Source organism: Sycon ciliatum, chromosome 7 (assembly GCF_964019385.1).
Source record: "Sycon ciliatum chromosome 7, ocSycCili1.1, whole genome shotgun sequence".
NCBI classification, from domain to species: Eukaryota; Metazoa; Porifera; class Calcarea; order Leucosolenida; family Sycettidae; genus Sycon; species Sycon ciliatum.
The window spans coordinates 11,787,111-11,810,275 of NC_088649.1; the positions used below are offsets into that span (position 1 = coordinate 11,787,111).

The 23,165-nt window shown below is 47.1% G+C and overlaps 2 protein-coding genes across 3 annotated transcripts in view; one reads left to right on the top strand and one right to left on the bottom strand.

Moving 5' to 3' along the window:
• The window catches only part of LOC135820994 (ubiquitin carboxyl-terminal hydrolase 32-like), a 37,458-nt gene extending 22,738 nt beyond the window's left edge, over positions 1–14,720 (bottom strand). For both annotated transcript variants that reach the window (XR_010554242.1, XM_065334050.1), the window contains exons 1-17: positions 14,520–14,720; positions 14,300–14,424; positions 13,177–13,282; positions 12,458–12,588; positions 11,780–11,990; positions 11,209–11,340; positions 10,325–10,435; positions 8,964–9,073; positions 8,036–8,128; positions 7,459–7,536; positions 5,606–5,667; positions 4,307–4,406; positions 3,527–4,015; positions 2,953–3,090; positions 2,156–2,488; positions 1,056–1,127; positions 721–799 (exon numbers count right to left, since the gene is read on the bottom strand). Coding sequence is in view for 1 of the 2 variants with exons in the window: in XM_065334050.1 (XP_065190122.1) it covers positions 721–799; positions 1,056–1,127; positions 2,156–2,488; positions 2,953–3,090; positions 3,527–4,015; positions 4,307–4,406; positions 5,606–5,667; positions 7,459–7,536; positions 8,036–8,128; positions 8,964–9,073; positions 10,325–10,435; positions 11,209–11,340; positions 11,780–11,990; positions 12,458–12,588; positions 13,177–13,282; positions 14,300–14,424; positions 14,520–14,577 (2,428 nt within the window). In the remaining variant the exon portion in view is untranslated. The remainder of the gene's footprint in view (positions 1–720; positions 800–1,055; positions 1,128–2,155; positions 2,489–2,952; positions 3,091–3,526; positions 4,016–4,306; positions 4,407–5,605; positions 5,668–7,458; positions 7,537–8,035; positions 8,129–8,963; positions 9,074–10,324; positions 10,436–11,208; positions 11,341–11,779; positions 11,991–12,457; positions 12,589–13,176; positions 13,283–14,299; positions 14,425–14,519) is intronic.
• A 250-nt stretch (positions 14,721–14,970) lies between these two features.
• LOC135820995 (vacuole membrane protein 1-like) overlaps positions 14,971–23,165 on the top strand; it is a 29,428-nt gene continuing 21,233 nt past the window's right edge. Inside the window, exons 1-4 of the mRNA XM_065334051.1 lie at positions 14,971–15,325; positions 17,917–17,972; positions 19,817–19,938; positions 22,678–22,825. Of these exons, the coding sequence (XP_065190123.1) occupies positions 15,155–15,325; positions 17,917–17,972; positions 19,817–19,938; positions 22,678–22,825 (497 nt within the window). The 5' untranslated portion in view covers positions 14,971–15,154. The remainder of the gene's footprint in view (positions 15,326–17,916; positions 17,973–19,816; positions 19,939–22,677; positions 22,826–23,165) is intronic.

Sequence of the window (23,165 nt, forward strand, 5' to 3'; positions counted from 1 at the left end):
CCGGGCAGGACCCATGTGAAATTGGTGCGGGCAGGCGAATTTTTTTTAATATATATTTTTTCCAATGTATGTATGCATGCCATGCTGAACTTTTTTTACAGTATTTTCCGGTAATTTTTATTCAATTTTTTTTACAGAAAACAGGTACGCGGTTTACCCGTTCGATTATTTTTCTGTATTTCGGCCAACAATTGCCCTGATCTGTACATCGGGGAGTCGTACAAGCCCGGGTTTGTGTGACTTCACGTCACAGATCTACTCACATGATCAGTACTGTACATGTATGAACTGCTCAAAAAATAATAATATTGGTGATTTCTTTTTCTAGTTGCAGCCTCGCGGTGGACAATGAATCCCAGAAAGAAATCAGATTCTGTATCAACTATCAAGAGGATATTGGTTCAGAAAGTACCTTTGTGCTTGCAATCTAGGGCTAACTGGTTGTCGACACAAACTGGGGCCAAAGCCCGGGTATCTTTCGAGACCATCATGCCACTCTCAGGCACCCAGACCAGGCTGACAGGCTCAGCAAGGAACGACAAATGAAACGAGTCGAAAAAGTCTGGATAGCCCCGAGCAAGACTATGTACCATCAGATGTCGACGTGAAGCTGATCAACGATGGCCAACTTCAAGACACCATAAGAAAGCTATCAGTGGACCAGCAGAGTTCCAAAAGGTAAAACAAAAACAGTACAAAGCGAGAACACGACACACTAACCTTCCAGAAGTAGGCTTTTCCCATCCAGCTGCAAGCGCTCAAGAGAAATAGTACTGTCTTCGAGCAGTGTTGTTGGAGACTAACCAACATGAACAGGAGAAGAAAACACACACACTTCCTCATACTCATGCAAGTCAATCCTCTATTGAAGAGAGAGAGAGAGAGAGAGAGAGAGAGAGAGAGAGAGAGAGAGAGAGAGAGAGAGAGAGAGAGAGAGAGAGAGAGAGAGAGAGAGAGAGAGAGAGAGAGAGAGAGAGAGAGAGAGAGAGAGAGAGAGAGAGAGAGAGAGAGAGAGAGAGAGAGAGAGAGAGAGAGAACTAGGAAACATGACTCACATCTTCTTTCATTTGCCACAGTCGGAAATCATCAGGCTTCAAAAACATCTTCTGCTGAATGAACTCTTCCAGCTGCACACAATACAGAATCACATACGCAAACATTCACGCGCGCGTGCACACACACACCACACACACACACACACACACACACACACACACACGCGCACACACACACACAAACATACGCATGAACGTGTGCACGCATGCAAGCGCACAGCATCACATATGCAGACAAGCATAAACATCAAGATAAAAAAGGTACAGTGCAGAAGAAGTCTCAGTCTTGACCCATCACTGAAGCGATAGGAAGAGGGGTGTGTTTGAAACTTTGGTCCTGGCAAATTTACACTCAGAGCACGATGCAGGATTCAATGGATTTTCCCGTTTACGTCACTTGTTGGCAAGGAGACACTCATTTAAATTCAAGGTAAGAATCCTAGGAGTGTATAATTTATATTAGAACTGGATATCGGCCGTGATGCACAACACACTCCATTGTGTGTGTGTGTGTGTGTGTGTGTGTGCGTGTGTGTGCCAGGCTGAGGCATGGCTGATCGTACTCATCGACAGAATACCGTCCATCTACATGTATGTACGCACAGGAGCGAAAAGGCTAAGAGAGAAATGGATGGTGGAGCTTGATCAAAAGCATACGGCCAGTGTTTGTGCACAGTTGCTGGCCCAGTGCATCCTGTTAAGCTGAGTGTGTGTACTTGTTGTGTTCCCATTGTCAAGACCTTTCCAGGATACCCAGTATGGCAGAAATTGTCAAACTGAAAACAAGAGTTACGACCCATTCAAGGTACAAGTCGTGAGGCTGCATTGGACCGTAAACTAATAGTTCAGACAAGAACATGTTGGCAAAATTTATAAACGTCAGCCAGTTGTCAGTTTGAGCACTCTGGCAAGGTATGTTCAAGCCTGGTTTAAATCTGGCCTTGGAAATTTTATTATTCATTGCTATCAGGTTCGGCCTCATTTTCTGTGCTGCGCTGATGAGTCCACAAAGGATGAAACAGTTCTGTCTGCAGATTGAGTAATATTATTATAACACTCTACTGCAGATGACTTGGCGCTAAAGAAGACAATGAACTAACCTGTGTGAGTGTTAGCTTGCGGCTGAGTGAGGCGTAGTAAGCAAGGTAGCGTCGAGGTAATGGTGGCTGACTAACAGCAGCAGAAGACGCAGCACCGGATGAATGTGCTGATGAAGATGACACAGCAGCAGATGTAGGATAGTACGCTGTCATTGACGAGGTGCCACTGCTGGTACCCAGCATACTGACTGCCCAGGACCAGAAGGTACTCAAGTGACTCATAGCATGACCTGCGGTAGAGCTACGACCCAGGTTAGGATTGGTGGTGTGACGATAGAACTTGATAGAGTACATGTAGAGTTCCAGGCCAGGACCAGACGGACCTTGGATCACCTACACGCAGGAGATATGCGCAATATCCCACACACCATACATGTACACACACGCGCACCCGTACACACACACACATGTGCATGCGCGCACGTGCACATACACACAGACAGACACACAGTAAACACAATTATTTCTGAAGTACATGCATTCATCCGCACAAAGCAGCAAGATTGCCCATCACAGTTACACCAGATTCTTAGCTCCCACAAAGACTACCTGAAAACCGACATGCGGCCAGCACACAGAGAGTGGAAAAGGCATGAACATAGAGGCATGAACATAGGGGCATGCAACAAAAAGGCATGCAACAAAAGTAAGAAAAAAGGAGAGTTACTGTCTCAAAATCTTCCAATGTCTTGCCAGCATCATCAAACCAGGTAAACAGCACAGATCCACTTTGTCGAATAGGAAGAGCAGACTGCATGCAGTACACAGTGTACATGTATGTGTTTGTAAAGTCTTACCGTCCTGGGTAGTGAAGGGCCTCCGTTGTACCAGGTACACAGGGCTCTCCATACTGGCTCTGTTACATACGTGAAGTCTCGGTCAATGTGCAGACCCCGCTTCAACTGACCGCCTTCGCTTGTAATAATCATTGACATCTGGGAAACACACACACATGTACGCAGGCAGGCCCGCCCGTACACACACACACGCACGCACGCACGCACACACACGCACACACACACAGAATGGAAAAGCAAGTGATCAACTGAGCAGCAGTTTATATCCAGGATTCATTGCCTGCAAGTTTCTCATTCCTCTGTTAGCAGAATTCACTAGTATCAAATCTTGCTCCTGTTGTGGGTGACATGGCTATCTCGTCTTGCACCATACTCTCCAGACACCTACTTCTGAAGTAGCTGTGTCGACCCACTGAGGTCTCACCAAAAGAGTATTTGGCGGACTTTCCAGCTGGACCATGGCTAGACACTGAGAGAGAAAGGTCACAGGGAGAAATTTAAAAGAGTTGCTGGCATTGCGCAAGGCATGTTACAAAATCTAGCGGCACAAGAAGCAGACAAGAGCTCAACCTACCTTCCTGGAATCAGTAGTGCAGAGAACACTATTGTCAATGGGTCCAAGACCGGATGTGCTAGAATCATCAAGATCAGCACTATCAGTATTAGTACTCTTAGTGCTGACGACAGCGCTGCCACCGCCAGTGCTGCTGCTGCTGCTGCCAACACCACCACTGCCACTGCCACTCCCACTGCCACTGCTGTTCTTGGGGTTGGAGCGTGTTGATGATCTTGTCTTGCCCAGGGAGGCCCTGGAAGGCTGGGGAAGACAACCATCGCCTTCCGGTGTGGTTGCCTCTTTGCTTCTAGATACGGATACAGCTGTGTACTCGGTTGCCATGGCCTTGCTTTCGACAGGACTGCTGGCAGTTATAGCAGGGCTGCTAGTACTGCCGCGTGTGTTGCTAGCGTGGTGGGGGGCATTGGCATCGCTGACACCGCCAACAACAAGGTGGCTAGTAGAACTGGATGTTCCTCCTCGGCCATGACTTGCGGGAATGGGTGACTGCAAACAAAGCACCAAGACACAGGCACACAAAGTCATACAGGACACAGGCACAATACAACAGTACTACATCATACTGCAAGCATATACACACACATTCCATTACCTTTGTCAGCATACAACCAATTACAAAAACCCTCGCTGCACAGGGCGAGTGTACAACCATACACACATACATACACACACACGCACGCACACACACACACACGCACGCACGCACACACACACACACACACACACACACACACACACACACACACACAGTTCACGACAGCGGAAAACAAGACTCACATTCGTATGCTCCAGCCACATATTGAACCACTGGCGAGAGACTAGATGAAGAGTGGAGTCAACTTTAAAACCAAGCAGTTGATCACGAGCAATCCAACGCCTACAAGATCAGGTAGACAGCATGCATGCAACGGACAAAACAAACCAAAACACCAGATCAGAGCACTATACTCTAAGACCAGCCAGGATGTATGTTGAAGCATGGTCGATGGCTGACTGTGAGAACCTCTGTCTACAGTCTAGTGGAGTCTTACTGTACTGTTCACTGAACACAGGTTTTACTCTGTCATATATATTATAATATACCCGTCCTCATACACATCCTCATACATTTCATATCATGAGTGACGTGTACAGCATGGAGTTGAAGCACAGGAAGTCGTAGCATACAGGGAGTCGTAGCATTCAGGGAGTCGAAGCATTCAGGGAGTCGAAGCACAGGGAGTCGTAGCACAGGGAGTCGTAGCATTCAGGGAGTCGAAGCACAGGGAGTCGTAGCACAGGGAGTCGAAGCACAGGGAGTCGAAGCACAGGGAGTCGAAGCACAGGGAGTCGAAGCACAGGGAGTCGAAGCACAGGGAGTCGAAGCACAGGGAGTCGAAGCACAGGGAGTCGAAGCACAGGGAGTCGAAGCACAGGGAGTCGAAGCACAGGGAGTCGAAGCACAGGGAGTCGAAGCACAGGGAGTCGAAGCACAGGGAGTCGAAGCACAGGGAGTCGAAGCACAGGGAGTCGAAGCACAGGGAGTCGAAGCACAGGGAGTCGAAGCACAGGGAGTCGAAGCACAGGGAGTCGAAGCACAGAGAGTCGTAGCATATAGCGAGACAACTCGACATCAAAGTACAAGTACCCGAAATGGCGTGTGTTTCGACCCCAGATTAGAAAGTTCGGTGTGATCTTACACTGATCTATGGTCTATGCAACTCGCAGGGATCGTGATCTGGACCTGCTGACCTCGAGCATGGCGCAGACAAGCAATGATGTATGCAAGCATGTATACATTAGCCTTGCCTCAAGGGCAACTGTAACGGGCAAACCCGGATTGTAACCCACATCATTTAGCGTTACAATCGCCTGTGTTGTCTGAGAACTTGTCTCCCTAGGTGCTACAACTCCCTGGTGCACACCCATCATGGTGTTAAGGACAAATTAGTGCAAAGTGTGTGCACTGTGCTATGACCAGGACAGCATGGTGAAGGGAATACAACCTGACATTAGTGTAGCCTGCACTCTGCACCTCGCATGGGATGTCCATCTCATCAGGAAACACAGAATGTACAGAGAGGCTGCCAGTCTTACCGAACCACGCAGCCTTCTTCAGTCGGTGTTCGGGGCCGCAATCCAAGACAAATGTGACAGATCTGGGCAACACAAGCAGACAACACAACACAGGTGAATACTACTCTGAAATAACCTTGTTCTTACTCGCAGTCTCTCGCCAAAAGGGAAACAAAATAACGCGAGTGTGGATGTGCATGCAGAGTACTTGCTACCATCATGTCAAATAGAATGATAAAATATAATTATATTCACAACTGCAGTGCAGTCCTGCTTATCGGACAACTTGTGCTGTGCTGTGTTGGATAGAGAGCTAACAATCTTCAACACCAGTGGCTGTGCCTCCATTGGAGTATACTAGACTAGTACACACGTACACGACTACCACAGAGGACACAGAGGACATAGACTACCACAGAGGACACAGAGGACATAGAGTACCACAGAGGACATAGACTACCACAGAGGACACAGAGGACATAGACTACCACAGAGGACACAGAGGACATAGAGGACACAGAGTACACAGAGGACACAGAGGACATAGAGGACAAAGACTACCACAGAGGTAGCCAGTGCAGGCTGTCGTAATAAAACGACTCATCCGTGTTCCATTCCCGTGCATGGTACATGCATGGTGCGACGGCACAATGACAGCTGTCGCAAATCACACTGAGTATTACACGTGTTTTTTGGTGATTCCCGGTTAGCTGCTAGCTTTTCCCTACTCGAAGATGTTGCCGCCGCGAAATCTGGGGGTTTGTGTTCGTCCTGGCGAAAACCGTGTTTTGATCCGTTGAGGGAGACGAGAGATACAGTGCGAAGACGTACGATCTGTCCGAGAATCGGCGAAGAAGAAAGCTTCGCAGACGACCCGTAGTGGTTGGGAACAGAATGGAACATATACCAGTCGATGCCTGTCATGGTAGGGATGACTGCTACGAAGTTTTAGCCCCATGCTCCCCAGCGCTTTTTAGCGCCCGACGATAATTACCAAATTTCATCGATTTTCCATGTGGATCAAAGCATAGTCTCCTCAATCTTCTCCAGTCGAGCTGAGTCTGGACGCTACAATGTCGAGACGCGAAAAGAGAACATGCATGAACACACAGGAGCATCACATGCAGCTGCATTCTGCCTTGACGAAGCTGAGAACAACACCAGCACCACGCATTTGGAAGACATTTCGAAGAGGACGAACTACATATCTGCGTTCAAAAAAGCCTCTGTTCTGTGCAGTGCAGTATGCATGCGCGTGCATGTGCGAAGCACGGGGTCCGCGGATCAACTTCGTTCAAAAATCATTGTGCCACACGGGTTGTATGATTTGTGTGCGATCATGGCCTTTCTTCTTGACAAACAAAACTGAAGTTTTTCGATCTTCAAATCGCCATAGCGTCCTTGTCATGACTCCAAATCAGCTGAAACTTTGCAGGAGGAATGAAAATGCCATGCTGAATCGATTGGTACCATTTTCGAAGGGTTTCCTTGAAAAATAAAATTTAGCCTGCACTGGCTAACAGAGGACACAGAGTACATAGACTACCACAGAGGACACAGAGGACATAGACTACCACAGAGGACACAGAGGACATAGACTACCACAGAGGACACAGAGGACACAGAGGACATAGAGGACACAGAGGACATAGAGGACACAGAGGACATAGAGGACACAGAGGACATAGAGGACACAGAGGACATAGAGGACATAGAGGACATAGAGGACACAGAGGACATAGAGGACACAGAGGACTACAAGTAGATGTAGATGAATAGACATTCAGATCTTCTTCACCTCCGCATACGGTAGTAGTGTCAGTGGAATGGTGTAAATGGGGAAATCAAATACAACAAGACAACAGAAGAATTACCTCCACAAGAAGCTTCAAGAAGTCCTGAGGTACTGATGAAGACTTGGCCCAAGTGCAATAGTCTTCTACTGACAAAGCCTGTCAACAGCAAACGCAGTATTATGAGTCACAAGAAGAAGAAGAACAACAACAACAACAACCGAGGATGACAACAAGAGCAGACAAGTACGACAACAAGACAACAAGAACAGAATTGGCGTCATTCTAGCAAACATGAAAGATTCTATAACAGCCTAACTGCTGCAACATTAGTATTACTACTATTACTATATGACGTTGGTGGTGTAACCTTTACAATTCTCTTCTTTTCTCCAAAGCCTAGCAGTCTGGAAATAAATAAAGCATCCAAGAAACGAAAGAGGCTGAACTGTTTCGGAATGGTGACATTAGAATTTAGAATGCAGTGTAGCAACATACTCCGTAAAGAAATGAAAGAAAGAAAAACAGTTGCTACATGCTGTCCTTGCTCCCTTCCTAGCATTTCTGCACGAGCAAAGTTGTGGACTGGGCATCTTGTTAGCTTTCTTCAACATGGGCATGCAGCCAATAGTGATAACAACATCCTTAGTAACCTCACCTGAATTTCTGTCTCATTATTCAGTGTTGTCTTCAAGTTGTCTTCCAACTTTGCAACAAGATTAGCAAGGACCTCGTCAGACGGTACAGAGCCCTGTTGCACACACGTGTACCCACACATACACGCACGCAAGCGCACGCACACACACGCACACACACACACACACACACACACAGCGATGGTAGGTGGTGAGATATTGCCTCAACACCAACACCATATCGGTAGTACATGCTGATCAGGAAGGCTTAGTATCCAAGAAGACAGCAGCCGAATGCCAAAACCAGCTGCATACTGTAAGTCTACAAATTTTCGCCCCATTCGAATTTCAGCCTCCCAGGACTAAAACACATGTCGGCCGCATCAAATGTTCGACCTGTACTGCTGCCGCCTGTATACACTGTCACACTGAACCTTGCAAAACAAAATTTCGGCTGCAGCAAATTTTCGGCCAAACATGTCCAGGCCGAAAATAGCCGAAAATAAACATGCGCCGAATATTTGTTGCCTTCCAGTACCATTATTGACCGCCATACATCATAAGCATCTACATGATCAGTGGTCAATGATATACACCGATCAATATCAAGGGCGAGGGCAAGTGAATCACACATTGCATGCCCATTCACACACAAACAATTTCACATCTCACATGAGAATAGTTAGACTGACTTTTCCGTATCGGCATTCGTTCACACAGAGAAAGCATGAAAACAGGAATGCCTACAGTGCTACTGTAGTACAGTCGGGTTCACTGAAATCCAACCCAGCGTGCAAACCTGACACCCTGAACCAATTCAAATTACATGACCGTACCTGTAGCCACATTCATACCGTTTCCAGGGCCGTGAAAGTTAAGGGCGCCAAATATGCACTTTGGGTCGGATTTCACCAAGCACAACTGTCATGTGACTACATACTATTAGCTTACCGTTCCGTTGACATTAGCGTACGTAATCAATGCCAGTGTGTTGAACATAGACGCCTGTTCAGCGGTGTTGAGCACACCATCACGATCAATGTCAAACACACGGAAGCAGACTGCATAGCAAACACAAAGGGTAACCAACAACCGCATGTAGCATTAGTATGCCATGATGAAAACACCAGCAGGAACACTACTACAGCCAGTACAGGGTAACATACAAGTCATCTCTTTGTACGTTAGTAAGTACGAGCACCCATATGGTTAATAGGGCGGCATATCATTACAATGTATCTAGAGCAATACTCAATGAAATCCAATTTCATGAACAAGTCTGCATACCGCACCAGCACAAAGCCCAATGCGTGCAGGTCTGGCACTACATAGTTTCATGGGGGTAGGGGTGCTAGGTAAACGCACAGTATAGAATAGTTGAGCAGCACCTGTAGGTGGCATGTGGTATATGTGTTTGTGTGATTGCCTGCTAGGCACATGGAGGAGCATGATGTCATTGATTGAGAATTTCAGAAATATGACCTCAGGCAGCTTACAGCCAGCTGTGTCAACTACCGTATACTGGTGTAGTTTCCATCACTACACAGCAAGCTAGTACAGTGTGTACAATCAGATATGAAAGCACATTATGAGCTTGACTCCTACAAGAAGGCATTGACAAGGTGGGTTGGAGCAGCTGATAATAGGGACAGTCAAGTGCCAGTGCTCCCATGTCCTTGATATAACATAACAAGCTAGCATAAAGAGTGCAATCTAACAGGCAGAGACAGCACTATCCATACTTGCACAGGTTACAGTCACACCTACTGAAACTGGTCAGAGCTACAGTGCTACTCTCGTTGTAGTGCAACATCAGTTACAAGACGAACCTCAGTAGTAGACAACGATCCAAAATACCCTGACGCCTGAAACACGTATATTCAAGTCCGGATAGTACACGTAGATAATACGCGTTTATAAGACAAAGAATTGAAAACCCCTGGGGGTATCTACTAAGGGCGCGTTCAGACTACCGATAAAAAGTGATCGATTGGGAAAATTTCCAAGGTGATTTGATCACGTGACGTTACTGGCACGTTACCGGTGGAAAGGTTTTACTGCCACAGCTGCTACGGCAGTAGAACTTTTCCGGCAGTAAAAAAAGTGCTCCGGCTGGGAAAAAGGGAAAATCCCTTCTCAGTGCCAAGGTGAGAGCTGCAAAACGTACGTAACGGTAACGTTAGTTTATCGGTAGTGTGAATGTCCTTCACGGTTCATCGCCATTCACGGTTTGACGGGTTCACGGTAGTCTGAACGCGTCCTTACGAGGGCAGACCTGTACAGTGCTAGAGAACCATGGAGAAGTGACTTACATTTGAACTGCTCCTGATCATTCTCACTTAGACAACATGTTGAGATTGCACAGCACATCTCCTTGAAGTCCAAATGACCATCACTGTTGGTATCGATAGCTGCATACAAACCTAGCAAACATACATACACATGCACACACACACACACACACGTGCCGGCACATGCACACACGCACGCACGTACATGCACACACACACACATACACACACACACACATACACACACACACACACACACACACACACACACACACACACACACACACACACACACACACACACACACACACATGGACATGCTATTGAGGATGATGCCGTGCGACACCAGTAATGATATAGACATGCTCCAGAGCCGGGTCAGCTGGATCAGCGACCCGTTTGGAAAAAGAACACTGGGTCACTTGTGACCAGGTTGGGATTAAATCAGAGAATGGGAAGATAATTCCGACTCCCTGATATACAGTAGCTGAACGTACCCGGCTCTGACCCGGTTACAAGAGTTGTGCCAGATAGATGTGGACCCGGTTGGTTTGAAATCCTAGAACAGACTCTGATAGGGGGTAGTGTGAGGGGAGAAGAGACTGGGAGACGAGGGAGACAAGATGAAGACGAGGGAGACGGGAGAGGGAGACGAGATGAAAACAAGAGATGGAGAGAGGGAGATGAGAGAGGGAGGCGAGGGAGACAAGATGAAAACAAGAGATGGAGAGAGGGAGACGAGAAAGGGAGGCGAGAGAGAGAGAGAGAGAGAGAGAGAGAGAGAGAGAGAGAGAGAGAGAGAGAGAGAGAGAGAGAGAGAGAGAGAGAGAGACGGAAGGGAACAGAGGAAGAGAGGGAGATGAGAGGGGAGCTTCTTGCATTGACAAAGAGTCAAAGACACTTACCAGCACAAGCAGGTAGTGGTAACGGCGGTGAGATGCTTGGTGTTAGTGTCTCCAGGTCTAACTTCCCGGTCTTGCTAGATGCCTTCAGCTGCCAATACCGCCGTTCCAACTCTGCAACCTCAGTGTCGTTCACTGCAGAAGAAACCCACAGCAGAAACACATAAGTGGTGTCAAACATGCTGGACTGTGCACACTTGGTATCTATATTTCAAAGTATTACGACTACTATAAGACTGTTGACTACCAAAGAGAACAACAGAAAAGACAATGCAAACATCTACTGACACCTCCAGCAGCAGAAGCAGCAACAGCAGTACCGACACATGCAGCTGTGTCAGCAGCATGAGCATCGGCGACGGCACCAGCGGCAGCAGCAAAAACAGAAACAACAGCAGCAGCACAGCAATAGCAAAGATAGCAACAGAAACAGCAACAACAACTGCAGCAGCACCAGCGAGAACAAGCACAAGTACAAGAGAACAACAACAGCAGCAGCAGCCGGAAAAAGAACAACAAGAACAGCAGTTGCAGTACCGGGTACAGGTAATAATGAACACAGTAAAAGACTTACAATGCGTCATTCCAGCCAGCACTTGGTAGAATGTTGGTGTTTGACTGTTATCTGATAGGCAGGGCTGTGTACCAGGCTCTTCACCCAGTAACCAGTGCATGAACGACACAGACTTGTAATGCTTCCTAGCCCAGTTAGAAAACTTCTCAAAGTCCACAGTGTCGGAGATCTCGCTTTGCAGCTGCTGGTGACGTGAGGATTGGCCAGACTTCTACCAACACAATACATGTAGCACACACCAATCAAACAACACAGACAACAAACAGACAACAACAAACAAGGATGCTTGAAACGTGTTGGCTAATCCACCCAGCTGACATGCTGAACAGCTACTCATAGCTGCGTAGGACAGACCGGGGATTCGTGTACGTCATACCCATAATACAAATAAAAGGGAAGAGCCAGTATTGTACATTCAGCATATGTACACCAGATCATCATTATACATGTACTCTGTTGCGCGAGGTCAGCAAGGTACCCGAAACATGCATGCGTAGTGTACTAATATAGTGTTGCAGAACAGAGGCAATCTGATCAGTACAGCTTGCAGCAGCAGATGGTGTTTTAAACCCCTTGTTCCTACATTGGTCATGTGACCGGTATGTTTTAAATATCTAGTTGAGGAAAGCTACCGGTTCCAGCTCCGGGAAGAATGGACAGCAGAAGAGAGCTATGTACCTTGGAGCGAGGGTGTGATTCAAATAACTCCGCCAAACCCTGCGGTGACTTTCCATCGCATGCGACAATAAGTCCGTCCAAAGCAGGTTGTGTTACGGTCTCTCCATCGCGTGAGCAAATACTGTAGAGCACTACAGAATACACACGGCAATCACACACCACACACACCATTGATCATTACTTAATCAGTATCTCAATTACATTGATATATAGTGGTAGGCAACACAATTTCACACAAAAGCACGTAACGTGTTGTAAACAAAGGCACCTGCTAGATACGCTGTGGTGGTGGTGACGATATCAAAATAAATAGTGATCAGACGGTCAACAAGTAGTCAACTACATGTACGCGTATTCCACAAAGAAGCGGCTTTAGTCATTCCGCATCTGATCTGCATCAGTTTAGTGTGAACAGCTGTCCTATGCACAATGAACAAGGTTTATCATACATGTATCACACTCAGTACAAAAAGGCATCACAAAATGTCATTCAGAGAAGGGAATGTGGAATTCATTCCAACCATTCAGGACACCTTATTTGAGCAGCCCGTTCCAATGGACTTGTGTGCCAAATCAGGATGTGCTGTTCTGTGCTCAGCACTCGCACAAAGACACACACACACACACACACACACACACACACACACACGCGCGCGCGCGCGCGCACACACACACACGTGCTCGCACAACTGCACACAATCCAGACACATATCACTCACATTTCATCCGTTGTTCAGTTGTACCACAAGACAAGAGGACCAGGAAGGAGATCAATTCACGCTGGGAAACACCACGATTGCTAGTCGCCACAGCCTCGTAAATTTGCTACAGCAGCAAAGATAATATCGGCACACACAGACACACACACACACACACATATGGGCACACACATGCGCGCACACGGACACACACACACATGCATGCACAACACACACACACACACGCGCGCACGAGCACCCGGCCAAAGAGAATGTGAATTCTAGCCAGTTTACGATGGACATGACACGATGGGCATGTTAAAAACACAACCTCAGAACTACAGCACTGCCAGCAACATACAGTCAGACCATGCTAATCTACACATGCTGCCAGCAACATTCACTCAGACCATGCTGATCTGCACATGCTGCCAGCAACGTACAGCCAGACCATGCTGATCTGCACATGCTGCTGTTTCACGAAAATACCCGCATTGACAAGGGAGTCGAATAACTGAAGGCGTGCCACACTGAGCTCAACCGTGTTTACTATTCCCACCAATTCTCCACCAAGTTGCAAAGGAACCGAATAACAGAATACCAAACAAGCATGGCCTGACCATACAAACAACCCTACCCTGTCTTCAACTGTCATTGTGTGTGTGTGTGTGTGTGTGTGTGTGTGTGTGTGTGTGTGTGTGTGTGTGTGTGTGTGTGTGTGTGTGTGTGTGTGTGTGTGTGTGTGTGTGTATGTGCGTGTGCGTGTGTGCACGCGTGCATGCGTGTGCGTGAAGTGTTGGTGGCTGTCTCAAGAAGACTTCAAGACGCAGAATCCCTATTGTCACACAAAGTCTGAATCTCTTCTGCAGAGTAGGTATTGCACAGACTGAGAACTGGGCTACTAATACAAAGTAGAGCACAGTATAAATCTAGTGCACCAGTGCATTGAAAGTTACGTTTAAAATACAATGTACAATGCAGATCAATACAAAGGTAGCAAACTCCAACGCTCCCAAACTAAAACCCGATGAGGTGCCAAATTACTACTGCATGACTGTGCTACAATTACCTGGAGCAGACACGCCAGCCACAACTACACATAGGATTAGGTGGGACAATAGCTTCAGGTCAAGGTTTCACTCACCAAAGCTAATTGAGGAGGCACAGCATCCGTCAGCACTTCACGAGCAAACAACGATTTGTTCATATACCCAGCATGCGATGCTCGCTTGAAGGCATTCCGAAGGCGAGCCAACTCATCCTCAGAGGCTGAAAAGTCCAAGCCAGCAAAATATCGATAAATGGGTGGTGTTGTCACCAAAGAATATTATCATTAGAGGAAAAGAAGTGAGAAGAGGACGTACCCTTTCTGGCCGCTTCGTCGTAACTAACACCTCCAAGTTTGGAATCGGACTTTCCCATGATGACACTAGACAAGAACTACTAATGAACCATAGCTCAATGAAGAAAGAAGAACAGCTACCAACAAGTATAGAACACTTGTTTGTTTCCTCCTCACTCAGTTCACTTTTTTGTATTTTCTCAGCAGTTTTGACTTGGCTTGAATGCGCTGAGTAGGATTAGTGTGTGTGCATTGAGCATTTGAGGTTGATCTGGCAGCGCTGCATGCAGATGCAGGATCCAAGCCAAGGAGGTTTGATGAAACTTTGATCTCGGCCTCTGTTATGACGTCACCCTTTACGTGCACATATCGGATGAGTGACGTCAGCCAGCCAGCTTTTCTTCATCAATTTTTTTTCTTCACTGCAGATCGATGATTATGCGATATGCCGACACAAAAAACGTGAACAGAAAACGAAAAACAAAATCTTGAAAAAGCTCAGCATGCAGCAGCAGTCCTACGTGTATTTGCCAAGACGATGCCCTTCTTGTAGATTTTCCTCGGACAAAAGGGTTTATTTGAAGGCTACAAGTGTAGTTAGCTTGAACCTGAACGGTAGGTAGTGGCTGAAGCCTTTAGAACTTCACCCATTTAGTCATGGAGACTGATAGTCTTCGACGTAGCCCCAGACGAACCACATCATCACGATCTCGACAAGCTGCTGCAGTTGCAAGCCCAGTTTATGATCAGAGTACTGCATCTGAGTTAAAGCAAGAATTGGAATCGAGGGGCGTTCAAGCCCCCGAGAGAGCAACGAAACGCCAGCTGGTATGTAGCACTATACTACAGTCCATTCATTGGAAACTGGCACCCTAACTTTTTGGTGTCTCTCTCACATAGTTGTAGATATCGTGAAAACAACAGTACATCCTGCATTGTGTGACCCGTGCAATTACTCCTTGCCACATTTGAGGCCAGAAAAGTCCAAGAACAGGGAAATAGAAATTCAGCCAGGTTTTACAAAATTAGGACAGGTATGCCATGGCAAAATGTATGGAGAAGCAGATCCCAAACCCAGATTTTTGAGATTTAAAGTGGGTTTTTGATCCTCAATTCGGCCCAAATCCGACTTTCAAAAGCCAGCGGGCCAGTTTCCGATGAATGGACTGTACATGTAATGTAATAATGTACATGTATTCCAGAGTACTAAATAATAACCGTTTTTTGGTACTCCCTGATGTATTCCTTTAAACTATCGAGCAAGGCGTGCATACTACTAATGTATAATTATGTACGTAGGTCTGAATTACGTGATTGGATATCTTCATTATTACGAGGAATGTAATAAATCAATTACTTACCCCGAAGACGACACACACACGGCTGAGACTTGCAGCATTCACTGGCATTGCTAGTTTAGCCCACAATACAAATCACGTCAACAACATGGCTGAGCTAAGGTGACATTAGGGGTCGTCGCAAAAGTTTTTTGTCGTCCCTGAAACGAACATGATTCATTTGGGGGGGGGGGGGGGAGGGGGTGCGAGCCAAAATCGCAAGTCGACCGACACTGTACATATGACATGTACATGAATGCGATTTCCGTCGTCCAGCATAGCAAGCTGTGTTCGTTTCAGAGGGAGGGGAGGGGGTCCGAGAACGAAATGAACGATGTCCGTTTCAGGGACGACAGAAAACTTTTGCGACGACCCCTTACAATGTCATGTCAGCCATTGTCTTTTATTAGCCGTATACAATTTTTTAAATTGTTTGCAGACTCCAGCACAGCCGCTTGCACATTACTCGAAATGCTGATAATATAACCTGGTGACCAATCATTATAATACTATCCATGCATAGGTGTGAAACGATCACTGGAAATTCGATTACATATGTATTTTGTTAACTATCAAGGTGTTCGAGTTCATTGAAATGGTGCTACTTTCCTTTCTGTTGCGAGAAAAACAATAACGAAGCACATGAGAATCATGAGATCACAGATGCCAGACCATTTGGAATCACAATTCTCCAGTAGATGCTGTAAAACGGATAATTTTGGCAGGTAAAAACTTCAGTATAAATCAGCACAATTTTGCGAGGAAATTGTTCAGCGATCAGCGCTTCATGTCAGAACTAATGCATGCATGCCGCATGCTATGCTGAACAAACTTTCGCTTGGCACAACTAAACTTTAGCGGAAAAATATTCCTGTTGCTTTTAAAGTGGCTAAATTTTCACCATCGCTAAATTTTCACCATCGCTAAAATGAGCCGTTTACAGTATCGTGATAAGAGTTGTTAGTGAATTTGCCCCCCCCCCCCCTGTCTTTCTAGCATAATGGTGGCTGAAAGGTGAAAAGCCTTGCCAGTACTTGATAATGACATTTTGCAACTGTTAGCGAGTATCGAGAACAACCATAACGAGTTATCAGCATGATTGTTTCACCCCATTTAGGCTGTGCATGGGGCATGGCGCTGCATAGTTGGTGGTGCCAATTTGAGCAAGCGTTGCCCCACATGTAAATTGCTAAGGTGTGGGCATGCAGTTCTCAGGGGTGTGGGGTGTTATGGTTAGCACCGGTACCTGTATTGCCAGTCCAGACTGTGCAGGGAATCTCGCACTGCTACCACTCGCTATTAACTTGTCAGGTCACGCCAAGCGTGAAGTTTCATGAGTGAAATTTGCTCTCATGTCGACATGTTGATCCCAGCTCGTTCTTTTGTTGAGGATCTTGGGATTCCCTGTGTTGTTTAGGATGGTCAGCTGTTTGGTCCTGCAGAGTTAGCACGTTGCACCATACCTCACACATGGATAGTGTTACAGTGATTAGACCCCGGGTTTTATATTCTGTTGTCTGACGATTGCTGCGGCATGAAACTTTAAAAGTCACAACGCCATCCTATTGCACCTCTTCTGTGATACTGTAGTGTCTTGTATAAAAAGCCTGTCTCGTATAGAAGCCTATTTTGAATATAAGCCTGATTTTTAAGATACACTGTCAGCACATAAGCCTAGTTTTAGTATTGACATGCATAGAGATACGTGCTTCGAATAGAAGCCTAGCACTGACATCAGTGTCTACAGGAATAAGCACGGCTTTTCTATGCGACATTCTGGCATGTGTAAACAGCTCTGCGCTCCGTACACGTTCCTGGAAATTGCTATAACCTGTGTATCTACAGTCAACTTCGCTTATAACGACACTCGGCGGGGTATCAGAAAAGTGTCCTTATTCGCGAAGTGTCGTTATACCCGAAGTCTAATTGTATGTATTCCAGTTGGATGGGACTTTTCTCTGGGCATGGAAATTCTGTCGTTATTCGCGAATTGTCGTTATATCCGCAGTCGTTATTAGCGAAGTTGACTGTATGTGATAATTATATCTGTTTAATCTGTCTGATTGTGTGTGTTCCCTACAGTTCAACTTGCTGGCTGAAAGCAATTCAGCTTCTTTGTATGAAGGCGAGCAGAACCGGTACGGTCATATCTCTCTTACCTTCTCCATTTGTGTGCATATATGTGTGTGTGTGTGTGTGTGTGTGTGTGTGTGTGTGTGTGTGTGTGTGTGTGTGTGTGTGTGTGTCTCTCTCTCTCTCTCTCTCTCTCTCTCTCTCTCTCTCTCTCTCTCTCTATCTTTCTCTCTCTCTCTTTCTCTCTCTCTCTCTCTCTCTCTCTCTCTCTCTCTCTCTCTCTCTCTCTCTCTCTCTCTCTCTCTCTCTCTCTCTCTCTCTCTCTCTCTCTCTCTCTCTCTCTTTCTCCCTCCACTCTATCTATCTATCTATATCTGTATACAGTAGAGTGCCGATTATGTGAACCCCTCGCGCGCACGCTATCTCCAGGAGGTTTGGATGAGAAGAATGTTCGGATAAGGGAGCAGTCACACATCTATCCAAAACATGCGTATTCCCACATGTTTTTTCATTCTCTTTGACAGGACAGCAGGAACTAGGTGCACTCCAGCTCCTAAAAATGACGCATCGTCATACAATCATCTTGACTCCAACCTGTTGTAATTAATCTCGTGCTTCGCTTGTATGGTGCTCCGATTGGGGAAATTCAGCAAAACCCTTGAAAAAGCTGTTATGTAGTCAACTAGTCCATCACAATGTCATGCATGAGGAGTACTGTAGGAGTTTGGCTTTCGGCTTGTACAATTCGTTTTCGAAAAGCTGTTAATATTTTATTTTCCAGCCCGACAAGGTGATCCGGATAATCGATCATCCAGATAGTTGACGTCCGGATAATTGGCGTTCCACTGTATCTATCTATCTCTATCTATCCTTAGAAGTATATCCATGTGCATAGTACAGTAAACACCTGGTTTAAGCGACCACCCCACGGTGCAAGGAAAAGCGGTCATTAAAGCCAGGTGGTCTTTAGAACCAGGTCCCACAGTGTCTGTGTAGAACTGTCGGTGCATGGAAAAACGATCATTAAGAGCAGGTGGTTGGTAAAACGAGAGGTGGCTTACACCAGGTGTTTACTGTACCCTGCTCTACTTTACTCATGAAGGGCGAGCTCTTTGTGACCCGATGATTTGCACACCGAGCTGAAAACATTCATTAACCCTTTGGAGCTCATCGTTCGAATTCGAACGATGCCAATGTCATGTGTGCAAGTGCACTCAACGAGTCACAACTCAGTCAAATCTCAACCGAATTCAACAATCGAAATACCTACGAGGTAGCAGGGAATCTAAGCTGTCGGCTCGAAAAACTCCGGGGTCGATACGAGCTAGTATAACAGAGCGGCGAGTGCTCGAAAGTTCGCTCGATTTCTCATGCGTCAGCGAAGTGCAAATTTCGTTCAAAAGTGGGATTTTCCCTCTTCCTGCCCACGCAGCGTGTGACATCACTCCCAGCGCTTTTTGTCACGGCTTTTGTGAGCCTGTTAGAAAAAATTTGAATGATTTTGAGCTAGCACGAGTGAAATGGCGAGACAAGGACTATTCCCGTTTTGGATTTGGTATTCAGCTGGCGTTCCTGGCATTCGGTAGCAGACAGCAATCGCTCTCCTGAATGAGTTTGGGCTCGCTGTTATCCTCGTTCCAAGAGCTTTCCAACGAGCCCAAGATCGTCAGAATCGGTGAAGTAGAACCAGCGTTATGATGGAAATTGGAACGAATATACTTGCAATTGCAGCTATCTCCTGACGTCGTGTGATCAGTGCAGTTCCAAAGGGTTAACTGAGCCGATAGATACGTGTAATCGGGGAGAAGATTGCACCAGATACTAGTAGGTCTGTGTTTTCTTATTGGGTTGTAGTGACGTTTTGTGTACGTGTGTGTACATGTGTACGTGTGTGTGTCTGTGTCTATAGTAACGGCACAACGCCAACCGCATCTGAAGCCAGTGCAGGTCAAGAAAGAATGATTCCGATGTCCATGACAGCTGCTGAGCGTGAAGAGCATGAAGATCAACAAGAGCGCATCAATGGCTATGGTAAGTACATGTAGCTATGTGGTGTACTTTCCCATTTCGCTAGCAATGGTACATTGTGACGGGAAGTGGGAGTTGTGCTAGGAGCTGAGAGCGAGATATAACAGTGGATTGCCTATGACGTCATAAATATCCGACCGAAACTTCACAGCATGAAAAAATAAAATCACGCAACCACATCACTACAGTTGCCTTTTTAGTGAAGCGAGACTACGGATATGTGACAGGAAAAAATGAATCATTCCCAAAATATGCACCAACCCATAATGGGAGGGTGGGTGGGACACTGTTATATCTCGCTCTCAGCTCCTAGCAGAGCTCCCACTTCCCGTCACAATGTACCATTGCTGGCGAAATGGGAAATTGCGCATCGGAGCTTCAAGCTTCGATATAACAGTGTATACTTCAAAGCGCACACGACACATAAACACACGCGGGATAAACATATTCATTCCCATGCATGGATACCATTCTAGTCACGGGACAGGCACCTAAGTGTCCTGATAGCAGCAGGTCAGGCTATAGCCCAAACCCCGGAGCTGAGAACGGCTGCACTATAAGTGGCTGCTGCCGCTGATGCCAGCCCCCCCCCCCCCCCCCCCCCCCCGGAATGACCCTAAGAGGGACGGATACGTGCTGTCCGCCGTACGCCACGATGCGGAGCGCGAAACCTACGCCAACACACATGCTGTACCGAGCAGAGCTCCGGTACTGGGAAAGGCGCGAAACACACCTGCTAGAGAGGCAAAGCCCAGTCTTGAGCCAATACGATGAACAGCATCCGCCAGTCCAGACCTCCTCTGGCACTAACATCCACACTGCCGCTATGCTGAGTAGCTGGTGTCCGGTCCTTGACCGTCCTGTTGCTCTGTTGGGGGAAGCATCCGGCTTCGGTTAGCATAGCCACGACCGGCTCGGCTATATTGAGTCTGGTTGTACGGGCTGGTGTAAGGCTCGTACCGGGAGCCACCGCCGTACCTGCTGACCCCAGTACCTCGGAAAACTGGCGTTCACCCGCTGACGCCCCTCCAGAGCCAGACTTGCTGTCGCTCGACTGTGGAGGACCTCGAGCGTCCTTGTATTGTTTCACAACCAAGGCCAGCGCCTCCTGGGCTCTGCCTTGGACTGGATGCGCTCCAATAGTTCCGGGCCGAACAGGGCCGTGCCCGCTTTATCAAATGGCTCCTCCGCCATGGGTACCAGGCTCTTATCAAGATGCTCTAGGAACTCCTGGCGCGTCAGCACCGAGAGCTTACTGTTGGCATTGCCCAGCAGAGACTAGCCAGCCGGCACCATGTCCAATACAGCTTGCGGGCCTAGGCCTGCACCAGCGTCCTGCGCTGCCTTGACCTCCATCATCAGGGCAGAGAGAGGACCCAAACAATCCAATACGCTGCTCTGTAGCGAGTACAACATGTTGTCTCGCGACCTCTTGAATGACTGCCTTACACCAGGTAAATTCAGCACCTCATGGTCTAGCTTAGGTGTGACCGCCACGTCCACCTCTGGTCGGGAAAACTGCTCTACTAGGTCCCTGCGCTCCTTGCCCTTCAAGGGCTTCCTGAAGCGAGTCTGAAGGAACTGTTTTATATCTGAGGACACCGGAGCATGCTCCGGGTCGTCCGTGCTCACGTCCACACACGAGGGTACCTGCCCACTCGTGGTGTCGTTCAAATCAGCATCACTCGAGCAGGCCTGCCCACTCGAGGAGCTAGGTGGAAGCAACAAACTTCCACCTGACAAACCAGACTTGGGCATGCCCAAGGAACTGGCGATTTCCCGGGGTTGAGTGCCTGCACTCAACCTGGATAGTTTTGGCTCCGATCCATTGGACTGCGAGGACTGGCCCCTGGCCAGATCCCTTCTACATGCCGCCGTCGCTTCCAAAGCACGTAGACGATCATTGATCGGAGCAAGGAGATCCATAACGGCTGATGAAACAGCTTGCCGGATTGAGTTTTCATCCATCTCTAATCGCGAGAAGAAGAGCTCAGATTTTCTAAATCACTTCGTGTCGAGCGGAAATAAAAAAGGCAACTGTAGTGATGTGGTTGCGTGATTTTATTTTTTCATGCTGTGAAGTTCCGGGTGGATATTTATGACGTCATAGGCAATACACTGTTATATCGAAGCTTGAAGCTCCGATGCGCAACTACCTGCGTAGTACGTGTGTGATGTGTGTGATGTGTGTAGACCGTATGCACTATGGCGCTATGATGTCATCCGTACACATTTGCTGTACGAAGTGGGTGCTTCGCGTACCTAAACACAGTGCAAACACCCATTCCACCCTAGGGTTTGTTTGCATATCATCACCGTGCATGCGGGTGTAAAAAGGAGAAGGAAAAGGTCACGACTCACTAGCATGATTGCTGTATGGTGCATCACTTCACTCATGCCACTTCAGCTAACCTGACTGTTCTTATCTGGCTGAAGCTGGGGTACAAGATACTGGTGGAATGCCAGCGGGAGGACAATAGTTGCGCCGAGATCAACGGAGAATGCTGTGGGGTTCAGTAGGTAGGTTGTGGGGTCCAGTGGGAATGATTGGAGTACGTCGAGTGGCCCAAGACTACCTAATACAGTACACGCTATGTCCTATATCCTAAACCTCGGTGTTTGTGTATGTGCAGAGGTACAATCCGTCTACTTGTTTATATCCACCTTTCCCCCTTTTTGTGCTATTGCTGGTCAAGTTGCTTTGTTCTTGTGGTGCGTTCCTGTGTTGTATATGTTGTATAGATACTGCTGCTGCTGCTTCTCAAGCTACACCTACCCACACTACTGCAACAACCTATGCTGACTCGTTGTTGCTGTGGAAACGACCACTCTCGACATTGTATCACTTTGCTCTAGAGTTCAAGTATCAGTCGTCTAATCTTCTTGTGTAGTAAGTTACAAACTCCAGCGACTTCAATGTTGACGGGCGTCCCTCTCTTCTTGCTGCTGCTGCTGCTGCTGCTGCTGTCTTTCTTCAATGTTCTTATCTCTTCGCTAGGGTTTACCGGGTGTTAGCGGCCGTCGTGAGTTCCCTTCGGGAACGGACACGATAATTTACTCTTCTTTTTTGTTTACTTATTAAGTTATCATCTCTTCACTCACATCTGTCAACTGCACTCCCGTATAATCCTGAGGATAACCCCATGTGCTTATCCGATTCAAAAGGTTATCAGACAGGTGGACGTATATGTGGGGACATCGGTCAAGATAATACTGTTATACACCAGCAA